This window comes from Myotis nattereri, assembly GCF_964212035.1.
Source record: "Myotis nattereri genome assembly, chromosome: 14".
NCBI classification, from domain to species: domain Eukaryota; kingdom Metazoa; phylum Chordata; class Mammalia; order Chiroptera; family Vespertilionidae; genus Myotis; species Myotis nattereri.
The window spans coordinates 34,200,436-34,225,738 of record NC_138089.1 but is presented as its reverse complement, the minus strand read 5'-3'; the positions used below and the strand labels follow the sequence as shown (position 1 = coordinate 34,225,738).

At 46.6% G+C, this 25,303-nt stretch overlaps 1 protein-coding gene across 1 annotated transcript in view; it reads left to right on the top strand.

Annotated features, from left to right (window-relative positions):
- Window positions 1-25,303, top strand: part of EPHB1 (EPH receptor B1) — a gene marked incomplete at its 5' end in the record, with an annotated part of 260,244 nt that overhangs the window by 222,457 nt on the left and 12,484 nt on the right. The window contains one exon of the mRNA XM_081105506.1: window positions 23,527-23,676. Within this exon, the coding sequence (XP_080961632.1) occupies window positions 23,527-23,676 (150 nt within the window). The remainder of the gene's footprint in view (window positions 1-23,526; window positions 23,677-25,303) is intronic.

Sequence of the window (25,303 nt, the reverse complement as noted above, 5' to 3'; positions counted from 1 at the left end):
TCCATCTTCAAGGTGCCTCTGATCTCCTTCAGCCCCTTCCCCTTTGCTCCTCTCCCTGCTCCTTCCTCTCCTCATCTGCACCTGGCTCCTCCCTGCCTGTGTTTCTGCAGCTTCTGAAGCTCACTTCCTTCCAGCCCCCAGTTCCTCCTGCTTTTCGTTTTCTGTCTCATGATGTCTGCTGACATTGCCTGCCCTGCTCCGTCCCCCCTGTAAACCTCAAACAGCGCTGTTTCTTGGGCATCTGCTCCTCCTTGTGGGAGGCAAAAACCATCTCACGTGATTTGCCAGCTGTGCCCTGTCCTTCCTGGATCTTGGTCCCTTCCCCAGCTCGTCCTCACATACTGAGCTTCCTGTTGCAGCCCCTCATTCAATGCCTGGACCCACTCAGGGACAGCTCAGCTCTTCCACTTCCTCTAGAACAGGGGTTCTCAAACTATAGCCCGCGGGCCAGATGCAAATACAAATATTATATTTGTTCCCGTTTTGGTTTTTTACTTCAAAATAAGATATGTCCAGTGTGCATAGGAATTTGTTCATAGTTTTTTTAAACTCTAGTCTGGCCCTCCTGTGGTCTGAGGGATAGTGAACTGGCCCCCTGTTTAAAAAGTTTGAGGACCCCTGCTCTAGAACCTGCCCCATCTGAGTCAGACTCATTTCCTATACTGCTCCCTGGGGCTCTGAGCACAGAGGGTCCATCCTCCTTGTGGGACAAGGGACAGCCTCTCCCCAAGGGTGATCTCTGTGAGCACCTGGCCTCATGGCTTACCCAGAACCTATTGGGGGAAATCAGGCCTGTCCCACATGTGCTCTACAGAGGCCCTGTCCCCCTGTGATGAATTTTGGTCATCCCAGGTCACCATGGAGGCAGAACCCTTGTTCCATCCTCCTCCATTATTCCCATGAATTGTTCCAGCTGTAGCCTCTGTCCTCACTGTGTTCCCAGGAGAGAGCATCCAGTGTAGCCAAGATCATCCATGCTGATGTCTCTCAGGACTTTTCTTGCACAAAAAAAGTTTTGACCTTTTATTCCATGATGTTATGCTGCCCATTTGAGCCCTGTCTTCAGCCCGGTGGGCTGGGAAGGAGGCGAAAAGGCCTCTCTGGAGCCTTTCCCACTCTGGTGTGGCAAGGTGGTTCTTTGAACATGGCAGGAAGAATGCAGGACTTGGACTCGAACTATGCTCTGTAAACTTGGCCTCCAGTCTCCTCACTTATAAAATGGGACTTGTGAGAATTTGTAAGCCCCATGTGCTAAAGGGGAAGCAGCCCCAGTGTCAGTCCTGCCCTGGCTGTGGCTCAGGTGATCGCTGTGGATGCTGCCACGTGTGCTTTCCACGTTCTCAGAATCCACACCCCACGGCAAGTCACACTCAGGTGTGCATTTTCAAGGCTAACTGATAAAAAAGATCCTGTAACTCTGCCTATTCCTGCTCAGCCCCAAACAGAAAGCACTAAAGCAGAGAGCCTCCCGAAGCCCAGGGCAAGCTGATAGTCACAAAGGGAAGTGGAGGACCCTCATGACAGGATCATCGGGGAAGAATTTTGAAGAAAACTTCTCAGGAGAAAGCAGGGGGAAAGGCAACTCAGATGGCTGGGTCCATTGAGACCGTGGTTCTCACTCTTCACTATGCACAGTACCCCCTAAAGAGCTGTGAACGTGCTGATTTCTGGGCCCCACCCCCCGAGTTTCTGATCTGTAGATCTGAGGTGGGGCCCAGGAATGTGCATTTCACACACATACCCCAATAATGCTGAAAGGTCTAGTCCTGGACCACGCTCAGGAACCACTGCATTAAAACTACAGGCGGGGTATATATTTATTTCACAAACTCACGTTGCAAGAAAATATCAATATCCTTCATTTTTCAAAGTGCAGTGTACACAGATAGATATACAAAGCACAGTCAGGGACACACAGAAACACACACACGCACACACACACGCACAGGCTACTCAGACATAGATACACACAGACACAAACCTTGAGTCAGTAACAGCTGGGCTTCTTCCTTTCATTACCACTGAGAAGTGAGTGCAACTGCTATAGAATGTTTTAGACTTTTTTTCTTACAATGTACTAAGTACTTACAAGGTGCAAAGAAAGCAAGGAAATTATCTCAAAGACAATCCTTCCTGCAAGCCTCAGGACAGTGCCCCCTCAGTCTACACCTGCCCATCCCCAGAATTGCTGCTGCCCTGGCCCATATGGCTCAGTTCATTGGGCGTCATCCCGTGCATGGAAAGTTTGCTGGTTTGATTCCCACTCAGGAGGCATGCAGGAGCAGCCCATCAATGTTCTGCTCTCACATCAGTGTTTCTCTCCCCTCCTTCTCTTCCTCCTCTCTGTCTAAAAATACCAATAAAATATTTTTTTACATTGCTGCTGAGTAGGTTGATCCCTTTGCCTGAGAGGTTTCAGCTCAGGCTAGGACCTTCAGCTGTCAAAACGAGCAAGGTTTGCTGGCTTTCCATCCAGTGATCCCAGGTCCAGCTTCATGTCTCCCCACAATCCCTGGTGGTTTTTACATATAAATCATACTTCCCCTCCCTTTTCCATCCATAGCTTCCTTCATGAGGCCATTTTCAAATTATGATTTCTTGCTCTTCTTTCAGTCATTGAGCTTGGGTAACAGGCTATCTCTTGGATGGATGGGAAAGTGGAGAAGAATGAAGACAATCAAGGAAAAGAGGGGGGCACTTTCATTGCAGCCAACATAACAGAGCCCCGGTCCCCTGGAAATTCTTCTGTAGCATTAATTAAGATGAGGGAGGAATAATTCAAATCTACCCCATGCTCTGCCATTCAAATAATTCTTCATTTGGTTCTGCCTCCTCCTTCCTTGACTATCTCTCCCCGGGTCACTTTGTCACCAGATGCTCAATTAGGGATATCAGGCCCTGAGTGAAATGCCCTTTTGAAAAAGACTCAGCATAATTATTATTAGTAAGGCCAGTGTATTATTAGCATGAGAGAGATCAGGATGGGATTTCAGAGTCTGAGCCAGCTCATGCCCTGAGGATTGGAGCAAAGTGTGACTCAGGTTTCTCAGAGATGCCTTATCTCTGCTCTGAGCCTGGTGTGTGGGAACAGATGGGCAAACCCTTCTCCCCATGTCCCTGTCATCATGTAGGAGGGGCTGACCACCTGGGGGAAGGTCCTTGTCATGCCTCTTTCAGCTGTCTCCAAGCCAACACATATTTATTGAGCACCTAGTATGTGCAAAGCACAGCAGTTAACAATTCAGATGGTTAAGTTGTATGAGTTCCCTATAAATGTTGGAGATTAAACCCTTATCGGTGATAACATTGGCAAATATGTTCTCTCATGCGGTGGGCTTTCTTGTTGTTTTGTTGATGGTGTCTTTTGCTCTACAGAAGCTTTTCATTTTGATGTAGTCGCATTTGTTTATTTTCCCTTTAGTTTCCATTGCCCTAGGAGCTGCATCAGTGAAGATATTGCTTTGGCATATGTCTGAGATTTTGCTGCCTGTGGATTCCTCTATTATTTTTATGGTTTCCCATCTTACATTTAAGTCCTTTAACCATTTTGAGTTTATTTTTGTGTATGGTGTAAGTTGGTGGTCTAGTTTCATTTTTTTGCATGTATCTGTCCAATTTTCCCAACACCGTTTATTGAAGAGACTGTCTTGACTCCATTGCATGTTCTTGCCTCCTTGTCAAATATTAATTGAACATAGTGGCTTGGGCCGATTTCTGGGTTCTCTATTTTATTCCATTGGTCTATGTGTCTGTTCTTGTGCCAGTACCAGGCAGTTTTGAGATCAGTGGCTTTGAAATACAGCTTGATATCTGGTATTGAGATCCCTCCTACTTTGTTCTTCTTTCTCAGGATTGCTACAGCTATTTGGGGTCTTTTTTTATTCCAGATGAATTTTTGGAGAGTTCATTCTAGGTCTGTAAAATATGCCATTGGTATTTTAATGGGCAGTGCATTGGATCTGTAGATTGCTTTGGGTAGTGTGGACATTTTAATGATGTTGATTCTACCAATCCATGAACACAGTATGTTCTTTCATCTCTTTATCTTCCTCTATTTCTTTTTTCAGTGCCCTGTAGTTTTCTGAGTATAGGTCTTTTACCTCCTTAGTTACGTTTATTCCTAGGTTATCTTAATTTTTTTGGTGCAATGGCAAATGGGATTGTTTTTTAATCTCTCTTTCTGTAAGTTCACTATTGGTGTATAAAAAATGCCATATATTTTTTGGTGGTAATTTTGTATCCTGCTACATTGCCAAATTCATTTATTAAGTCTAAGAATTTTTTATGGAGTCTTTGGGGTTTTTCTATGTACAGTATCATGTCATCTTCGAATAAGGACAGTTTTATGTCTTCTTTTCCAATTTGGATACCTTTTATTTCTTCTTCTTGTCTAATTGCTATGGCACTTCCACTACTATGTCGAACAGGAGTGGTGAAATTGGCATCCCTGTCTCGTTCCTGTTCTTAGGTGAAATGGTTTTAGTTTTTGCCCATTGAGTATGTTGTTGGCTGTAGGTTTGTCATATAGGCTTTTATTATGTGAGGTATGATCCCTCTATTCCAATTTTACTAAGAGTTTTTATCAAGAAAGGGTGTTGGATTTTGTCAAATGCTTTTTCTGCATCAATTGATATGACTATATGAATTTTACCTCTCATTTTGTTTATGTGACATATCACGTATATTGATTTGCGGATATTGTGCCATTCTTGCATCCCTGGGATAAATCCTATTTGGTCATGGTATATGATCTTTCTGATGTAATGCTGGATCTAATTTGCTAGAATTTTGTTGTGGATTTTGGCATCTATGTTCATGAGGGATGTTGGCCTGTAATTCTCTTTCATTGGGTTGTCTTAATCTGGTTTTGGTATTTAAGAAAAGTTAAAACAAAACCAAAAAACACATTATAATCCCTGTTGGTTGAGTTCACTGGGGTGTCCTCTTTGTTGGAGCATTGCCCTCAAAGAGCTATGACCACAAGAAGTTAAATAAAAGGACTGATGAAGTTTCGAAAGCCCTGACCAGCTTTGAGGTTCTGGGAGTCTTTGAAAATCTCCCTCTAGTTCTTTGGGACTCCTGTGCATTGTTAGAGAAGTTGATACAGGGGGTGGGAGTGTTTGCCCATGTACCCAGCCTAATAGGGCCTCTGGGAGGGCTTGGCCTGGGAGCCCTTCATGCAACAGAGAGCCTCCTCACAAAAAGAGGTCATGGGCCCAGAGAATCTCTAGAAGGCAAAGTGTTTATCTCAGAAAGAGGAACCAGGCCCTTCAATCCAGCCCTCCCAGAGCACACAGAAGCAAGTGCAATTTTCTAAAGACTCCAGAAGCCCAAAACCAGCTCCATCAAGGCCGAGCGCTTCCTCTGGGAGAGCTGGATTCAAAGATCTGAGGGCAGCGAAGAAACTCTCATCCAGTACAGTTTACAGACCCAGAGGTAAGAGAAAGAGGGAGTTGGACAGTGTAAGAGAGAGAGAGAGAGCCCAGGGAGGGAGGAAGGGCAAGACCAGGAGGATAACTGATCAAAGGCCATGCTGCTAGGGGCTCACTCTGCAGATACTCTACCTGCAGGGGGAATGTGCGGGGAGGATTTTGGAGGGGAGGGTTTCATTTTAATCTTCCCACAGAAGCATTCAAGTAAACCCTCTCCTTGTGAGAAAGTGAGAGAGCAAAAAAACAGGAAAAGAAGAATCTCGGTGAAAAGATCCATGTAGATATCCACTAATATTGCTCACTTAGAGAATACATGCCATCTGGGTGTTTGAAGACAAGAAAAAAGAAGTGTAAAGTAAAGTTCAAGGCCATGGATTCAGCGTATGAGTTGCAAGCTGCTTGCCTCTTCTATGGCCAGCTCTTGTTCTTGTTGGAGAAGGGTATTTCTTTTTCTTGGTTGGCAATGGCTGTCGGGTCTTCATTCTTTTATTATCTTGTGGCCAAGGAGCTGAGCAATAGGGAGAAGAGAGGGAAGGACCCAGGTGACAAGAGCAAGATTGACCTTTATTCAGTAATCATCTGAAAATTTCCTATTAAAATTCAGAGCCACAACCCAGTGTGCCCAGGGCTGACCCAGCAGCTTCACATCTTGCTGCTCAATGGCAGGTGGGACAAGGATACGTGCTGTTGTCCAGGCACATTTTCTTCCTTACTCTCTATTAGGTGTATATGGTTTGGGCACATATACCGGGGCCCTGGCCCAACACTTAGCCAGGAGTAGCCATGGACCCTGATTTTAGGACCCATCGTTTCTGAGAACTTTTCCTTTGGAAAGGAATTTGGCCCACTCCTAGGTGCATAGAGAATGGCAGATGGGAGTGTAGATGGGGGTCAGATATAGGGCTGGGGTATCCACAGGCATGCACACAACACACTTCACTGCACTGGAGTAAGAGGAGAAGGGAATGGGCCAAGAGCCTGGGTTCCACTTGCACTCTTGCCCCAGACCCTACACATGTTCAGGGTACGCCCATCCAGGGTCATAGGTTGGAGTCAGAATCCTCCTTGCCCTCCAAACTTTATCATCCCTCTGCCTTCATGAAAAAATCCCATGTTCTTGTGGTTCACTTCATCCATCTATATCGCCACAATTTCAGGGTCCAGTGCAAAATGAAAAATGCCTTGTTCAAAAAAAAATGAGGAAAATTCAGGGAGACTCCACCCCAAATTGCCAAGCAGTGTGAGTTCATGTGCCATTAAACCAACATCACCAATAAAATGCTATGAAATAGCTTGGTAGTTGCATTTTCTACCCCGAGAATTTGGCCAGGAAAGGGAGGAGGATAGGTAGAAGGGTAGCTGATTCCTAACTATCACTTTACGATAGCTTATGCTCCTCCTAAATTACTTTTTCCTATTGCACATGCCGTGGTTCTATTATCCAAAATAATGATTAGCATTCTAGAATAGTCTTCAGTATTAGAAAATTATTTTAGTAAGTAAATAAGACATCATCATTTAAAACCCATTATTCAATTTTTTGGGTTGTTTATTTGTATAGGCTTCTAATACCCATTATCCTACAAGTAATCATTATCTTTCATAACAAACACACTAAACTCATTCTTTCCTTGCTTTATTTCTCAATGTTTTATCACATTTCAAATCATGTACCATAACTCGGTTCAATAGCTCTAATGACAGATTCAATACACAGGCCTTCACTGTAGATAATTTCGAAGGTGGTTCCCTCAGCAATTATAAGGACAAGGCTGCATTTTGAGCCAGAAAACATGGTTTGTATCCTAACTCTGCCAATTCTTAACTTGGTTAAGTTCCTTTACCTTTTTGAGGCTCAGTTCCATTATCTGTTGGATGGGATAGTATGTAATACTTGATCTGTATCACATTATTATTGTGATCAAAGGAAAAATTGTCTTGAAAGTACTTTAACAAACTTCTACTAGTGAAGTCCTATAAAAAAGTAACAAAATTAAAGTTACTATAAAATCTGATGAATTAGAATAAATTATTCTGGCTCTTAGCAAATTATTTTACCTTGTTCTGGAGGGGGAAAATCTGTTCCAACAATACATGACATACTAAATATAATTAGCAATGAGTGGGACAAGTTCCCTTTAGTTACTAATGCAAGGGGAAGGATCCTAATATGAAATCTAAGCAATGGAATGTAAAGAGCAATGGATGGGAACTAGACCAAAAGCTAAACCCTAGTTCTGCTAACACGTTTTGTGACCTGATGAGGTATTTACTTCATGAGCCTCACTTTTCTAATCTGTAAAATGGGGCTAAGAACCTATCTCTTAGTATGATGGTGAAATTTGGATGATATTAAATATATAAATTCCCATCAGAGGAGTTGGTGCCCAGTGGGCACTTGATAGATGTCCGACTGCTGTCTCCTCCCCTGTGGTTCCTCATAACAATGGGAATGGAGATATAGCCTGTTCTGTGACAGTACCTGTTTCTTCAAGGCAGACTAACTCGATACATGATTCTTAATGAGGGAATGATGTCAGTATATAGTAGAAGTCCTGTGGTTCTCATGTAATCTTTCCCCAAGATGTATGTTTTGAAGCAATTGGGGCAAGCCTTCTTACAATTAAAGAGAAAGCCTTAGCATAATGAGAAGACCTTAAGAAAAAGTTGAACATTGACAGAAAGGCCTTTCTTTAATACAAATAATGGCTGGTTTAGTGGCTCCCAAAACCACTATGTTTTCCACTCTGTTATCTGGTAAAGATGAGGAAACTATGAAAACATTTTCCTTTATGTTAAATTTTAATTTTTTCACAAAGAATTCTATACTCTGGATCAGATTTTTAATTTTGATGAAACTAACCACTAAGTGATGTGAATGCCCCCCAGGGCCTGCAAGATTTAGGCTGCAGAGAACCTGAAGCACTGGTGCAAATGCAGCTTGTAATTTACCTGTGCTTCTCATTTTATTAGGATTGTTGTGGTTTTGTTACATTTGGAATGATTTTCTCCAAATGTAAGTTTCCCCCATAGGCTCTGATGTTTAATTGTGCAGTTTTGCAGAATATGAGGTTGTTTGAAATGTGTGTACAACATTATAGCAGAAATGCCTCTGTTAAGAAATTAGAGCTCATTGAGTCACCGTCAGGAAGCATACACTCCATTTAGGCGTAATGAGTAGTTGAACATTAGTAGTAGGACTAACCATTTGAGGCAAAGATCAAAAGTACAATAATCAGCCCTAGCCAGGTTTGACTCAGTGGATAGGGCATTGGCCTGTGAACTGAAGGGTCCCGGGTTCGATTCTGGTCAAGGGCACATGCCTGTGTTGCGGGCTCAATCCCCAGTGTGGGCGGGGTGTGTGTGTGTGTGTGTGTGTGTGTGTGTGTGTGCGCGCGCGTGCGTGCAAGAGGCAACCAATCAAACCAATCAATGATTCTCTCTCATCATTGATGTTTCTACCTCTCTCTTCCTCTCCCTTCCTTTCTGAAATCAAGTACACACACACACACACACATATATACACACACACATATATATACATATATATTATATAGTTCAACAATCATGTCAGAACATATATGTGACTCAAGGAAAAGAAAAAAATGTGGGTTCAGCCCTCATATGTGAGTCTCTAGTATGTGAGCACTCCTTGTAGGTGCTCTTCTCTCCATATCCTGGAGTTAATAGGAATTGGGTCAGGGGCACTGCTAGGGTGATGGGGGTACCTCGCTGGGCTCCAGGCCACCACCCTGCTTCAACCACAGCCTCTCCTCTGTTTTAAATATTGAGCTTTTCCCAAGGTTTCTTTCCAAACAAGGGTTTTGCCATGTCAAGTGCAGTATTTGAAAAGCATGGGCCACCAAATGCAATGACAGAAGGTCATTTTATGTGTCAATATTTCTGTCCACAGTCATAGTTTTTCTAAACCTATAAGAGATTATACAAAGCTTGCCCAATATTGGTCTTTAAAAAAGATTCCAGGGAAATTTTGTTACATTTTAGGAGCTCCAAAGGTCTGCGTGATAGGAATGTCTGTGGGCTCCTCACCGGCTTCTGTTTAAGAACAATGCTATTGTTTGGTTGGAGAACTTCTTGAGTTACCTAATCAATTGAAAAGGAGATTTTTCAAGAACCCTTTTTTATTTGGATTAAAATTTCTTTAAATGGATATGATTTTTAATTTTGTTGAAATTAAAAATCCAGGACCTGCTGGATAGGATCAGGTATTACATTTAGTTGTCATGTCTCCTCAGTCTCCTTCAATCTGGAACATTTCCACTGTCTTTCTTTGTCTTTTATGATATTGACATTTTTAAAGAATATAGTCACCTTCTTTATTAATAGAACATTCCTTTTGGGGGGCTTTTCTGGTATTCCTTATAATTAGATTCAGGTTCTACATTCTTGGCCATAATCCTACATCAGTGATGGTGTGTCTTGCCTTGGATGTCATATCTCAAGACACATGAGGTCCATCTGCCCCTCATTAGTGTTATTAATTTTGATCACCTGGTCAAGGTTTTGTCCACTTCTTCAGTGTATAGTTACATACGGTACATATTACATGTCTTTTTCTCTTACAACTGATAAGCAGTCTGTGGGAAAATAGGCCATGTAATACCCTGCTCTTCATCAAAAATTTCCCCCTAGTTTTAGCAGCCATCAATGACTCTTGTCTGAACTGGTCTGTATTATCATGGCTGCAAGATGATGTTTTCCAACTCCAGCCACAGTGTCAACACTTGTCATTGACAAGGGGATATTTCAGATGGTTCTGTAACCCAATAAACTGTTTCTTTGTCCTGCTTGGAAACTCAACCTAATAACATTCTGAAGATCACATTCTCTTTGATTTTTACCCGGGATGTTTTGGAATGACCTTTGGACAAAAAACATTAAGTTTCTCATCTGTTCCAAGGTTGCTGTTCCCTGTATTAGGCTATGGCTCTTCAGATCTGGTCTCATTCCATCACGATCTACTCTTCCCACACCTGTGAGTTAAACAGTCTGTAATCTACCTGAAGGGGAGAGGAGAGCATGACGAGGGGAAAGCAGACAAGCTCCTTTCTGCCCCACAAATATGCTAGTTTTTAAATTTCTGCTTCTCTTCCCTCATGCCTGTTCTGCTCAGAGCTAGGATGCCCTGTCCTCCACCTTCCTCATCTCACCTGTCCTTGGGCACAGGGAGTAAAATACAACCTGGAGAGGCCAGAAAGGTGAAAGTCCTATAGATCTTGGGATATACTGAAATGTTCCTGTAGGAGATAGACACTCCAGGATCAACAAGCCAGCTGGCTTACCATGTGCAGAGGCCACAGATCTCAAGAACTTCTCATGGCATCTCTTGACTTGTGATTGAGGATTACCTCCTGAGCCTTTTGGGTTCCCAGGAAACAGTGGATATGGGTTCCCAGGCCTTGGGAAGCCATGACTGGTAGAAATGGGAATTGTGGGTTGTTGTTTTTGGTTTTTTTTTTTTTGGGGGGGGGAGGAACTTATAGTTTACCAGTCCCAGATAAAAAATGGGTTCTGGACCCTCTGAAAAGAGGGAGTCTTTGGACTTCAGCAGGAGAAGTTTCCAGAAAATTCTGAAACACAGGCCCCACAGTTCTAGGCAGAGTTTCAAGGCTGTGGCAAGATTAGGAAGGCCCCAAGTCTAGTGAGTAGGACTGGTGATAACAGCCACTAAGAGCCACTGGAAAAGTCTCAAGTCCAGGGTTAGAGGAGCAGACACTGAGGGGTCTCTTTCTCCCACTATTAAGAATCCGGCTGCCTTTGAGACACCCATATAGTAATCCATCCCTGGGCTCCCATGGGCCCAAGAGGGACAGGCAGGGAGGCAAGGACCAGGAATCTAGACCCACCAGGTTGGAGGAAAGTTAGGGCTGGGAATGTGGGAGTAACTCCAGGCGTTGGTTTTCTCAGAAATGACAAAATGTATAAATTCCAAAGTAGGTCAGAAAATATACCCATGGGGAAAGGAAAAATAAGATGCAAGCAGCATTGGCTAAAGTCTAAATGAAGTCAGGTCTCCCAGCACACCCCAAGACAGGGTTCTGTTGTGCAGGACTAGGCAGGCCAGTAGAATCCTAGGCCAGAAGCATGAGGGATTGGGAACAACCACAGGCATCTGGGCCCGTGACCCAGCCTCCACCGTGCTCTCATCACCCTGGTTTCACGGCCGCACCCTCTAGCCTCCTCAGATGCTCTGCAAAGCCTCTGCCACTGCCTCGTGTTCTTCCCCAGCCCTGCAGCTGGCCTGGCTTCCTCTTTTATCACAGTATCCCTGAGCCTCCATGTGCCGCTCAGTAACTGTGTGTGGAGTGAGTAAGAAATTAATTAATGCGTGACAAACATGTCCCTGGAGATCTGAGGTACCGAGGAAGAGAGCAGTCAGTGTAGAATGGAGCAGGAGCCCCTGTACCCAGGAAGCACTATCACCATCCAAGGCAGCCGGGTTCTCTGCAGCGGGAGGAAGAGACCCTCAGTTTCTGTTCTTCCAACCCAGACCTGACCCTTTCCCTGTGGCTCTTAATGACTGTTGTCACCAGTCCCACTCACCAGACTGTGGCCATCATAACCTCCCATTCCCTCCCCAACACCTGATCCCAGAGCAGGCAAGGATAGAGGGGCTTATTGGTCCAACCTGAAGGGTCAGCCCATCTGAAGAAAGGGATCTAAAGAAGTTTCAAGAATGCTACATGTAAAAAAATGTTATTATAGTTTTATTTATAAAAGCAATGCTCATTTGCTACACATCAAGCATATATTAGATATCAAAATATGAAAGTGTGTTTAATGTAAGAAATGAAACATACTCCGCCCACCCAAATCCCAGACGTCACTATCATTAATAGTTTCATAGGTTTCCTTCCCAACTTTATTGTGTATTGTGCGTGTGTTTTGTTTTTATGTAATTTTTATGGTCTCATACTATATATACTGATCTGTTCATCGACGTGCTCTGTTACTTAATGATGTACCACAAAAATGACTTTTTCCCCTCTCAGCACCTTACCTCATGCCTTTGGAGACCTTTTGTTTCTGCCTGTAGGTTTTCTCAGGCTCTTTCTCAGGCATCCTTTGCACAAATGAACTAACTGTAGAAACAGTTTAACAAGCTCTTTGGGGAAGGTCATCTAGGTGTTTCTGATGTATTATTTCAAACAGTGCTTCAGTGAATATTCTTATATGGAGATGTTTCTGTACACTTGGATAGATATTTCTGTAAAAGAAATCTAAGAAGAGAATTTGCTGAATCAAAGAATGTGCACATTTCAATTTTTAAAAAAATTTCAAACAAAGAAAAATTTCAAGAATAAGAATAATGCAAATAGCATCCATATGACATTTGCCCAGATTCTTTACCTATTGTTATCTTACCCCATTTCTTTATTATTTGCCTGCTCCCCCCACCCCCACTCCAGGTATTCTTTTTCTAAATTCTTGGAAGGTATGTTGCATACATCATGGACCTCTATCCCCATATAATCTGTGTGTTTCTGTGTGTCCTAAGTATAGGGATATTCTCTTGCATAACTACAGTATAGCTTTCATTGTCAGTGATTTAAGAGGGATAAAATAGTTTCTCTAATCTTCTGTCTCTATTCTAATTGATCCCAAAATGTCCTTTTTATCACTTCTTCCTTCTAGTACAGATCTACTTTAGGATCAGATATTGTGTTTCACTGTCATGTTAATTTAGTCCCTTTTAATTTAGGACATTTGTATGGCCTTTTTTGTTTGTTTTGTCCTAATAACATTTTAAAAGAATACTGTCTCTTTTTTAATAGAACCTTTCTCATTTGGGGTTTGTATGATCTCTCCTCATGATCAGACCCAAGATATGAACTGTACATTGCATAAATGACTGTCCTCAGGGGATCACATCTGGAGGCACCTGATATTCATCTGCCCCTTGTGGTGATGTTAAGAATTACATGTTTTAAATTTGGGGAGAGAAAGTTTATTTCCCCAAACTTTTTGCCAATTTACACTCCTCACACATACGTCACCCCCACCACACACACATACAAAGCAGCATTGGTCTTCCTCACTTACTCCTTCACGTACACTGTGCTTGTTGATGCTTTATTTACAAGAAACCAATGAATGTTTTTTCTCATTTCACCTGCAGGCACACCTTCATATTCTTCTCTCACAATAAATGTCCCCCACACATAAAAAATGTAGCAGACTCGGGTGGATTTTTGTACCCTGAAACTCACTGGGATGTGGACAGTCTGGGGGTGATGACGGCAGGGGTGGAATGGGACCCTGGCCTGAGAGTTTGGAGTTTCGTGCTCTGTAAAAGTGAAACAGAAGCCAAGTGTTTTTTCTCCTTTGGGAGAGAAAAGATGCCACCTGCCCTCCATACACAGGGACACACAGCTCCAGTTTTCTTTCGTTCTTCTTTCCTGTTACCCCCTATGGGGGAACAGGCAGCATAGGGTTTGGAATGGAAGGACCTGGTGCCAATTGCCCCTTCACCTTTTACAAGATGTGGACCTGTGGCCATTCTCCTCTCTCCCCCAGCTTCTAGCATCTGTAAAACAAACCTTAGAATAGGTGCTTTAGGTAACTGGTGGGGAAAGTACCAGGGAAGGAGTTGACCCTCCACCCCTGATAGTCTTTGGGGCTCTCTCTGGATCTCCCTGGCCATCCCTCCAGCCACAGGCACCCAGAGAACAGGGCTCATGCCGGAGGCAGGTGGAGCAACCTCGCTCACTCACTCTCACATCTCGCTCCGCCAGCATTAGCTAACAGCTCCTCATCCGCTCTCTGAGATAATTAAGCATTATTATCCCTATTGGCAGGTAGAGACAGTAAGACAGAGTGTTTAAGTGACTTGGTTATAACTGCCCAGATTGTTCAAGGGAGAAACAATGCCAAGAAGGGGGTGCAGTTCAGGAGGCCAGAAGAACTTGAGCTATTTAATGTGAATGATTATTTTTAAATAGCTGTTGGAGGGTCGGGCAGGAAAAGAGACTAGAGGTGTGGCTAGTGAACATCGGTAAGGCATCAAAAATTACACTGTGAATGAGGAATCTACCTACTGCTGTACCTATTAAAATGGGTTGCCACAAGAGTCTGTCAGATGCTTACATCACATGAAGAGACAGGGAAACTTAATAAGGACAATGGAATAAACCCCACAGAGCGGGACAGAGGTCTCGAAGAGGCCAGCCTCCATCCCCAGACAGAATCCACCTGCCCCAGCAGCCCCCACCTCTCGCCGCTCACTGTTGGGATCCCCTGCCAGCCACATTGCCATGGGAGGTGTGGCCCTGTCTCAGAGCTCCGGGAGCCTGGGGGTCATGGGAGACACACGGGGCAAAGGTGGGTGGGCTGGCATGGCCTATTGACAGAGACATGGGGACAAGTGGGAGACCCAGGGCTCACAGGCTGAAAAAGGAGAGGACTGTGGTCTCTGGGGGTGGCCTAGGGCTAGGGGCAGACAGCAGTGAAGCAGGAGGGATGAGGGTCTCCAGGAGAAAGCACATTTCCTGACACGTTCAGAAAAGCAATGAATACACACTGGACATGGCCCAGGAAGGGAAGGGTAGACAACAGTGTGACCTGCTAGCCTCCTCTTCAACCCTGCCCGCCCCGTTCCCTGGTCCTCCCTGCCAACCTTGTCATCCAAAGGGCCTAAAGGCTCCCCCACACACATCTCTCCCTAGGGAGTGGGGAGTTTGTTCTGTCTTGTTTTGTTTTTAGTCCTTACCCAAGGATATGCTTATTATTGATTTTAGAGAGAGGAGAAGGAGGAGAAGGAAGAGGGGGAGGAAAGAGAGAGAAACATCCACATGAGTGAGAATATTGATTGGTTGCCTTCCTAACGTGCCCCAATGGGGGATTTAACCTGAAACCTAGGTATGTGCCCTGACTGAGAATCCCAAGAATCGAACCCACAACCTTTTAGTATACAGAACGATGCTCTAGCCAACTGAGCCACACCAGCCAGGGCGGCAGTGGGGAGTTTTTGTTTCAGCAGCAGAGCAGGCACATGCTTGCCCACCAGGTCTTTGATGGGTACTGGCTCCTTCTGTAGGCAAAGTGCGGAGACTAAAGCCCACTGGGCCAGTTCATCCAGCTGCTCTCTCCTGGGGCTGACTTTTCAGGAGGACCCATAGGAGGCTCAGGCTGTGGGGGTGGCACAAGGAAAGGCCAAGCTTGAACCATCCTTGAGCTGATTCACTGTGAGATTCCCTGAACAGTGCCCCGCTCAGGGCAGAAGCGGTATTGTTCCGTTTCCTTTCATTCACCTGGGCCTGGCCCAGGGAGCCTCCCCACTGCCTCCTTGCCAAATGAATGAAGGCAGCCAGTGAATTATTTAGCCCTTGTCTCTCCATCCTTTCTTTTTAATTATAAACAATTACAAACCCGAGACGTGCTGTGTGATAAAATAATAATAATAAAGCCCACATCGCAGTCTCTAGAGGCTAGTTGGGGAGTGAGTAGTAAAAGACAGCTGTTTGCCTTGACAGTGTAGCACAGAGAAACAACGTCTGTTTGGGTGGAACAGGGCTTTTGTTTTGTGTGTTTTTTTGTCCCCAGCTGGGAAACGTCACCAAGTGGCCTTTCTGCTCTTCACACATGAAACACACACTATCATCGCATATTTTTAGTTAATTTATGTCCAAATAGGCCTTTCTCTAGCTGCTGGAAAATGATGTTTGGGCTGCAATTACCTTTCCCAGCATCTCACAGAAGGGTTTCGGTGCCCACAAAGCTCAGGGGAAAGGCAGCAAGGACCCCACTGACTGTAAATCTCTACATTTGTAGTTATTCAAATCACATATTTTATTACTAGTACAAAATACATTGTGCCATTCATTTCGGAGGAGCAGCTAATGCTTCAAGGGGGAAAAAAGCTTGGAAAAACATTCTATTTAGAAACAATTTTGTCGGCAGCCAATGCAGTGTGTCTTGTGGGGTTGTCTCTTCTCCCAGCCCTTTTCTGTTCTGTGTGCCATTTGCATGACAAATAAGACCATCCTCTCCACAAGCTCACCTGTTCCTGCTGCCTGTTCCCCACCTCTGTTTCTAACTCTGTATGCTGCATCATAATCCTTAGCATGGTAATAAATTACAGTGTCACCATCAAGATTGTGGCTCCTGGAAAGAAAGGAGCAGCAGGGCCAGATGAACTCTTTCAGAAAAACGGAGAGACTGTTTTCATGCAAATTCCTGGCATCCTGGGGAGCGAGGAACGGCCTCTTTATTATCTAGACTCAGTAGCGATTCAGCAGCCAGAAGCCATTTCCACTGGCTGTTAGAAGCTGGTAGCATTCGGAGAAAGATAACCTTTTAGGCTGAAACTTCTTTTCCTTCTTGGCTGATACGGGCCTTATCTGGAAAAATCACTTTGCTGATTAGGTTGGGGGAAAAGGGTCAGTGTATTTTCAGAGTGCTTTTAAATAGAGACATTCATTCTAAAATGCCTTCTTAATTTAACACTTAGAGCCACGGCGGACGTCTCAGTCCAGGGCAGTGGACAGGACTAGGGAACAGGAGGAGGACGTGTCCCATGGGTCCCCCTGAGGGCAGGGCCGTCTGTATCTGACCTGTTCACAGAGGGCAAAGCAGAGCCCCTCTCACGAGCAAGCGGGCAAATGCCTCACCAAGCCTGGCCACCCTCGCTGCCAGGGTGGCCCTGCTCCAAGCGGAGAGTCCCAGGGCCCGTCCAGAGGGTGCTTGCTCTGGGATGTGAACTTCAGCTCTCCCCCCATTTCCCTGGGGCCACAGATATACTTGATGGAAACCAAAGAAGCCTGTCACTGCCTTTTTTTCTGTCATTTGGAGATCTTTTGAGCTTTTTCGTTCAGTGTTGGCAAATATTTGCCATATATGCCACCTCCCATCCCTTACTCTGGGTAGACATCACTCATCAGTCATGGCATTCTTGCTTGCTGAGCTCAAAGGAAGCCTCAGAACCCTCCTTAACCCAGCCGCTAACAATGACCAGAGTTGGTATTCAAGATGAGACCTCACTCAATCTACGACTTATACTTGTTGATCTATGGGTTACTTATACGTTACTTATCGTAGGGGCTGATTTGTGCCAGTGGTTCTCCATGTTTGGGAACCATACTTGGAAATTGTTGGAAATGTAAATTCCCAAGCCCTATCCCAGAACTGGTAAATTCCAAAGTCTGGGTTATGGCCCTGTGAGGTGTGTTTTAACAAGCCTTCCGGGAGGTTCTGGTGCACATGTAAACTTGAACACCGCGGCTCCCGGCCAGCGGTCGTGACTAATGACTGCACATTAGGATTCCCTGAAGCTTGTTAAAACCAACCAATGTGTGAGCACCGCTCTCAGAGATTCTGAATAAATTAACTTCCCCAGTGTGATTCCAATGGGCAAAGCTTGAGAACCGCCAGGTGAGGCTTTCTGGGGATGCCCAGAAGCGGGGCATTGACACTGCCTCCAGCCACCCAGGCTTGGAGTTCCACCTGGTCTGGGGCGTGGCTGGCAGGATTCTCCCTCAGGCACGCCATGCCTCTCCCGCGAGGAGGAGCGATGGTGGCTCCTCCAGCAGCAGTATCAGAGCTGCCTTCCCACTGCTGTCCTCATACCACATCAGTGGCAGTGCCTTGGCGCTGCCCCTTCAGTCCTCACCCCACAGCACTCACTGCTAGGCAAAGGGCAGTCCTTTACGGCGTAGACTGGCCTGGGTCTGATCGACAGCACTGAGGAAATACTACAGAGCCTCTGTGGTTTGTCTGCTGGGTTTTAACCTAAATGTCCAAGGTGTCCCTCACTCCCGAATCCCACTGCCCTCTAATAGTAGTTCGTGGTGGGTCTGCCACCTGGGAATTTAGTGGCTGATAAAGTTGTATATACTCATTGTGTTAGTTTCCCAGCGCTGCTATAACAAGTAGTACAAGTTGAGTGGTTTTAAACAACAGGAATTTCTTCTCTCACAGTTCTGGAGGCTAGGAGTCCAAAATCATGGCGTTGGCTGGGTGATGCTCTCTCCTAAGGCTCTCAGGAAGAAGCTATTCCATGCCTCTCTCCTAGTTTCTGGTGGTTGTTGTCAATCTTTGGCATTCTTTGGCTTTTAGATGCATTGTGCCAATCTCTGCCCCCGTCTCTGCATATCATTCTCTACTAGGTGTCTCTTTGTCTTCCCCTAGCCTTCTTACATGGATGCCAGTCATTGGCACACTCTAATCCAGTATGTCCTCATCTTATTTAATTATATCTCCAAAGGCCAAATTTCCAAATAAGGTCATATTCACTGGTGCAGGCGGTTAGAACTTGAACATAACTTTTGGGAGACACAATCCAATACATTTATTTAATGATAATATCTGGGTGGTTTACGTACATATCATGTTAGATCTTTACAGTCATCCCAACATTTTTTATATATTATAACCCTAATAGAGAGTGGGCATTATGAAATCCAGAACCATTGCATGATGCTCTCAGTCATAACCCTATCACTTCAAGGGGATGCCTCATGCAGCATGATCTAATATATGAACAACTCCATGAGCACCATACTCAATATGCATGGAGGTCTGGACTCATGTAATATGCCCACTGAGACTTTGTCTCACACAGGATGGCAGAGAAGAGTACTGTAGCAATGCCCAGACTCACAGAAGTGTTACCCTTTTGGGCATCTCTAGGGTAAGTAACTAGCCAGGGGAATCTGTCCTTTGTTTAGACTTTGGCCTGGAAAACTCCACAATTGGGTGGGTTCTAGAACCAAAGCTGCAAACTGTGCCTGTGTAATCTCACTGTGGCAAGACAGTGAGCTGGGTGGGTGGCATTGGCTGAGTCTCATCACTGCCATATCCCCATCAGGATGCTGGGCAGAGTGGGTGCTGCAAGGATGCTTGTTGCAGGCTGGCTGAGGCTGAGGCACTAAAGTGCCTCCACCCATTGGCATCACACCTGCAGGCCAGGGTGGGTGTGGATTATCAGGAAGTAAACCTTGAGATGGCTGTATTAGAATTAATCTGCTACCAGACTTCACTTTGTTTATCAAATTACACACACACACAATCTTTATAGTGTGCCTTATACCTCAGTTAAGGCATGATTCTTCTGAAGCAGTGGATTTGAAACTTTTAGAGAATTTCTCAGCTGCACAACCATTCAATGCCAAGCTGTGTGTGGAAGTTCAGTATATGAGGTCATTTGGAACTCAGAGCCCTGATGATGGAGAGGTTCTTCTCCCTTCTCTCCCCTTCTCCCACCCCCATGCCTCAGATTTAGGGACACCTCGTCCTTGCCAAATGCAGACCAGAGGACTCCCTTCCTCAGCATCCTGGGGAAGGGAGTCCTCTGGTGCCTGGAGAAGCCCTGTGCAAGGACAGTGCTCAGCCCCTCCCTGCCCATGTGGATACAGATTCCTTCCCAGGGAGCCTCCTCTGTTCCTCACTCCCACCCCTCACGAATTCTTTTCTCATGTTCCTTCCCATCCAACAGTGCAAATCACTCCTCTGTGCCCCTTCCTCCTGCCTGCCCCGGTGAGAGCCAGGACTCTTGGAGCACCTTGCAGTCAGGTGAATGTGTCGGCCTTAGGCCTTCTGGTCCAGATGTCACTTCTAGCAGGAGGACCCTCCTCGCCTGCAGAAACCCTGCCTGCTGCAATACCATCCCACCTCCTTCTCTTCTAGTCCCCTCCACGGGGCTGGTCACCATCCTTTAAATTAATAGAAATCCTTTCACATAATTGAAGGCAGGTTAAATAGCCATCACCATAATTACCTCTAAGCATCAGAAGAGGAGGCTGGTGATAGAATGTTGGAAAGCTGGGAGGAAAGTTTAAATTCCCACGAAGGAAAGCACCTGTCCCCTGACTTTGGCCTTCCGTTGGTTCTGCCTCAGAGGTCAGCATCCCCTGCCCTCCTGGCTGAGTGGGAGAGCTGGTCATGACAAACTGTCACCTGCCTGTCCGGGGAGGCTCTTCTTGAAGGCTCTGCCACCTGCTGGGATGGGGGGTGGCAGTGACAGGCCCAGCTCCGTGTTCAGTGAGGCCCAGCGGCCCGAGGTGGCAGGAGGGCTGAGGCTCCCTGCCAGTGGGCCTAGCACGGCCACTTTGCATGCGGGAGAGAGCAGTTCAACAGCTGTCACTGGCAACCCCTGGGGTCTGCTCCAGACTTGGCAGAGAGGACACCTTCGGACTCCCAAATAGGCTCTTTGAAATTCATCAGAACATCTCTGTCATCCCCTCACCCCCTCTCTCTGACACAAACATACACACACAAGATAAGCTATAACTTTTTTAAAAATTTTTTTATTGATTTTAGAGAAGAAGGGAGAGGGAGAGATAGAAACATAAATGATGAGAGAGAATCGTTGATCAGCTGCCTCCTGCACAACTCACACTGGGGATCAAGTCCACAACCTGGGCACGTGCCCTGACCGGGAATCAAACCGTGACCTCCTGGTTCATAAGTCAACACTCAACCACTGAGCCATGCTGGCCAGGCAGCCATAACTTTCTTTTACTCATAGACCTGCACAGCCAAGTTTTCTCCCTGTCTCTCACTCTCTGACACACATATTGGTTAGTTCTCACATGGAGTCCTCTCTCATCATCATCATCATCTCCTCCTCCTTCCCCTCCTCCTCCTCCCCCTCCTCCTCCTCCTCCTCCTCTTCCTCCCCTCCTCCTCCTCCTCCTCCTCCTCCTCCTCCTCCTCCTCCTCCTCCTCCTTCTTCTTCTTCTTCTTCTTCTTCTTCTTCTTCTTCTTCTTCTTCTTCTTCTCTCTCTCTCTCTCTCTCTCTCTCTCTCTCTCTCTCTCTCTCTGTTAAACACACACATCACACTAGTTAAACTCCTGCTCTCTCCTACCTCACTTAACGCAGGTATTATGAGGGAGCAGAAACCCCTCTCCTCCTCTCCTCTGGTCCAGGTCCTCTCCAGGTGTGGCAACATCTCCCCTCCCCTAATGGTGACTTACAACATGGGGTCCCCGAGCTATGGGACCCTGGCCTCCAAGTGTTTGACAACTCCTGGGTCACTGGATGCATTTTCCACCTTTTTCCCCAGCCAAGGGTGCCATGCAGAGGAAAGCAGAAAGTCCATTCCTGTTCTGGGGGTGGTGAGAACAGCGCGCCCTGCTGCTGAGCAGCTCGAGCCTGCTCTCAGGCATTTGCCATGTTGCTGGTGGCTGGCATTTGCGCTGAGGACATCTCCCACCACAGAAGCCTGCCATGGCCCTTCTGCAGGGAGCTGGGCGTGTGCCTGGGGAGGCCCAGCAGGTCACCTTCCTTCCTCCCAGACCCTGAGTAGGAGTCCAGATAAAAATACACTTTGCTGTTTGCTCCTTCTCTCTCCCTCATCTCAGCTTAGCCTCTTAGACATTTTTAATGTATTTTAGCTAAAGTCCAACATGTATCTCTGGTGGTTTGAACAGATCGTGAGAACGGTCAGAATAAAAATAGACTCTTCAGCCGAAGCCCGAGGCTGAGGAGTGGGGAGCCAGGGAGCAGCAGGTTTCATGTATTATGGAGGCGGAGTCCAGGCATCACAAAAGGGCCGTGGGAGTGAGATCCTGGTAGTTGCATGAAGCATCAAATTTGAGGAGCATATTTTTCTAGTGAATGATGTGTTTTGGAGGCCAGCCTCTCGAAGTGCCCCCACTTTACCCCTTTGAGTGGCATCGGTGACCTGCAGAGGGATTCCTGCCCTCTGCTCACCTCCCTCACTTCCCCTTCGGAAACCATGCTTCCCCATCCTGCTGCCTGGCAGTCAGCACCTCTCTCACCTCTAGCACATGCACCTGCACCTCTGCCGGGACTTCCCTCCTCTCCTCTCTTTGCCTGATTCATCTCTCCTCCTCCTCCAGGACTGAGGATGGTGAAGTAATAGTTCACGTGCATAGCACTTGCCCTCTACCCCAGGCCCATCCCAAGCACTATATGGATGGTGACCCACTTAATCCTAAAAGCAACCTGACTATGTAGGTGCAATCAGCACCCCCATATTGTCAATGAGAAACCGAGGCACAGAGAGGTTAGGTAACTTGCTCCAGGTCACACAGGCAGAATGGGGCAGTACTGGTGTCCTCGCTTGACCAGAGGTTCCAGGAAACTGCCCCTCTGCCTGCTCCTGGCTACCGTTCCTGCCCCCCTCCTGTGTTAAGGAGTCTCCTCTGGGTCTCAGAACACCCTGTATCCCCCTCGGCCTCACCTTCATCACTTTTCATCTTGTTAACCATACATTTTAAGTATCTGGTGCTTTGTGTCTGTCTCCCCATCCCCTGTGCAGCCTGAGGGCAGGGCCCTTGGCCGCTCATCTCTGGCAGCAGCTTCTCAGAAAGGGCCTGGCACAAAGCAGTGCTCATTGGCTAGTGATTGATGGGCCGCATGAATGGGTATCATCCCTTCAGTAAACACAATAGGCCAAGGTCTGGAAAACAAACAGAGGGCCAAGCAGAGAACCATGTCAGAACTTTGAGGGTAGAGTTGCTGGCAAGGAGGAGGAGACGTGAACCTCCGAGACATAAACCTAGGGCCTGGGGTAGAAGGCAAGTGCTGTGCACGTAGGTGGGCCCTTTTAGCAAAGTGTACCTCCAGCCTCTGATGCCGACTCCCACACAGGGCAGGGAGGACAGCAGGCGTCTACAGGGACCTCCGCCCAGGGTTGTCTGCAGGCTGTAGAGCAAGAACCCCCCCCCCCTTTTCATTTGTTTTACTTTCTCCTGACCCAAATTGTGTGGCCCATGTAGTCAGTTGCATGTCGGATGGAATTTCATGTTGTAGTGCTCTCTCCTCCCACCCAACGGTGACATTAGAATCAGTATGCAGGGAATTAGGGGGCAAGCAGCAGAGGCCACGCACTTTGAACACATACGCTTCCCGTAGGACTGAGAGTGTTACTGTTTGCAAAGCCTGCATGCCTCTGTTCTCTGTTTGCTCTCCCTATCACCTGCTTGAGCGCCTTGGGTGCAGTAACGGAGGCCTGCCCATGGGGCTCGGACTATCCTGGCCGTCCTAATTCAGGACATATGAGAGTGGGGCAAAGAGTGGGAGAGTGGAAAGATGTGTGTGCTGTTTATTTTCATCTGCCTTCAACTGAAAACCCGATGTTTGGGCTGACCAGGCTTTTCCTTCTTCCAGGGAGGGAAGATCCCCGTGAGATGGACGGCCCCGGAGGCCATCGCCTACCGCAAGTTCACGTCTGCCAGTGACGTCTGGAGCTACGGGATTGTCATGTGGGAAGTCATGTCATTTGGAGAGAGACCCTACTGGGATATGTCCAACCAAGACGTAAGTGTCAGCAGCACCTGATTGCTACAGACCTCCATCCAAGGGATCCCACAGGCAGTGGCAGCCAAGCCCTCCTAACTGTTCTCAGCTCCAGATCATAACCTGAACTGGAGGCATTCAGGGCGGGGGATCCAGGGACCTCTTTGGCACCAATGTTTGAAGCAAAGAGTCCATCATGTAGGTGTGAAGGCCCAATGATCCCAAACCCCATAAAGGTGCCCAGCCCAACCTAGGAGACAGTGGCTGGTTCTCATGGCTGTGGCCCATGAATAGATCAGACCCACAACAAAGCAGGAAAGTCTACTGTGCTTCAAAGCACCCAGCCTGTGTTCTCCTTTCACCATGGGAGGTAGAGGGGAAGCAGCTCTGCCTCTGAGGCCCTCACCTCTCAGCTTCAGAGAATCCATTTTTCCTGAGAATCCATTCTGCTAGGAGCCCGTGTCACCTATCAGTGAAGGAGGAGCTGAGCACGCTTCCCAGAGTTGGTCAGATTCAGACAGGCCTCGGGAGTGGGATCCTGTCTGTGTGAAGGTCATCCCTCAGGCTGCCCTCAAGGGACAAGGTTGGGAAGGAAAGAGAAGGGTCATCTGAGATGCTTTAGGTAGAGGCATTGGGGGTGGTCCAGATGGGAGCCTTTGCTCCACTATTGCTAAAAGTTTGGAAACCTTTTGAGGATGATTCACTTTGATAGAAAACAGTAATCAAAAGTCCTACCCAGATTTCCACATTGTCTGTGACCCTGGGCTGTTCCCAGGACCCACTCCCCCTTTGCATTTTTTTAAAATATATTTTATTGATTTTTTTATAGAGAGGAAGGGAGAGGGGTACAGAGTTAAACATCAATGAGAGAGAAACATCGATCAGCTGCCTCCTGCACACCCCCTACTGGGGATGTGCCCGAAACCCAGGTACATGCCCTTGACCGGAATCGAACCTGGGACCCTTCAGTCCGCAGGCAGACGCTCTATCCACTGAGCAACACCCAAACTGGTCAGGGCCCCCTTTGCATTTTGAGTGTATATGCTTCCCTTAGAAGTGAGGGGATCACTGTTTGTAAAGCCTGCATACCTCTGTTCTCTGCTTGCTCTCCCTATCACCCAGGGTTGGGGGGTGAGGAGGCAGTTATTATCTCCCTCAACTTACCAGCAAAACAGTCAGGGTTGTTCTCAATTCAGGTCGCCAGAGGGGGCACCCAGCCCCACCTGGAGCACCTCCGTGGGTGGGTGGGCTCTGACGCTGGTAAAATGAGAGGCCTGCACTCAGCCAGCCCTCTATCCAGCAGTCTCAGAGCCAGGGCAGGTTGCGGTGAACACCGAGAAAGGTGGTGATCTGGGAGCCCAGAAAACATTATCCGGTGAGACAAAAGAGGAGTCGGTGCTGCTGTGACCATGCTCCCCACTCCCATGGGTAGAGTAGCTTCGGCCCCGAGCCAGTGACATGGCTGCATCCTTAACCAGGTCCCAGTGCCAACCATGTGTGGCATCTGGGCCCTCTATTATCTGTGATTATCCACGCTTCGCCTCTGCTCCTGCAGCATGTCGAATCAGTAAGTATCAGAATTAATGCCGAGGCTGCTTCATGGAATCAGTTGCACCCCGGTTTCCCCCACGACATCAGCTAGATGAAT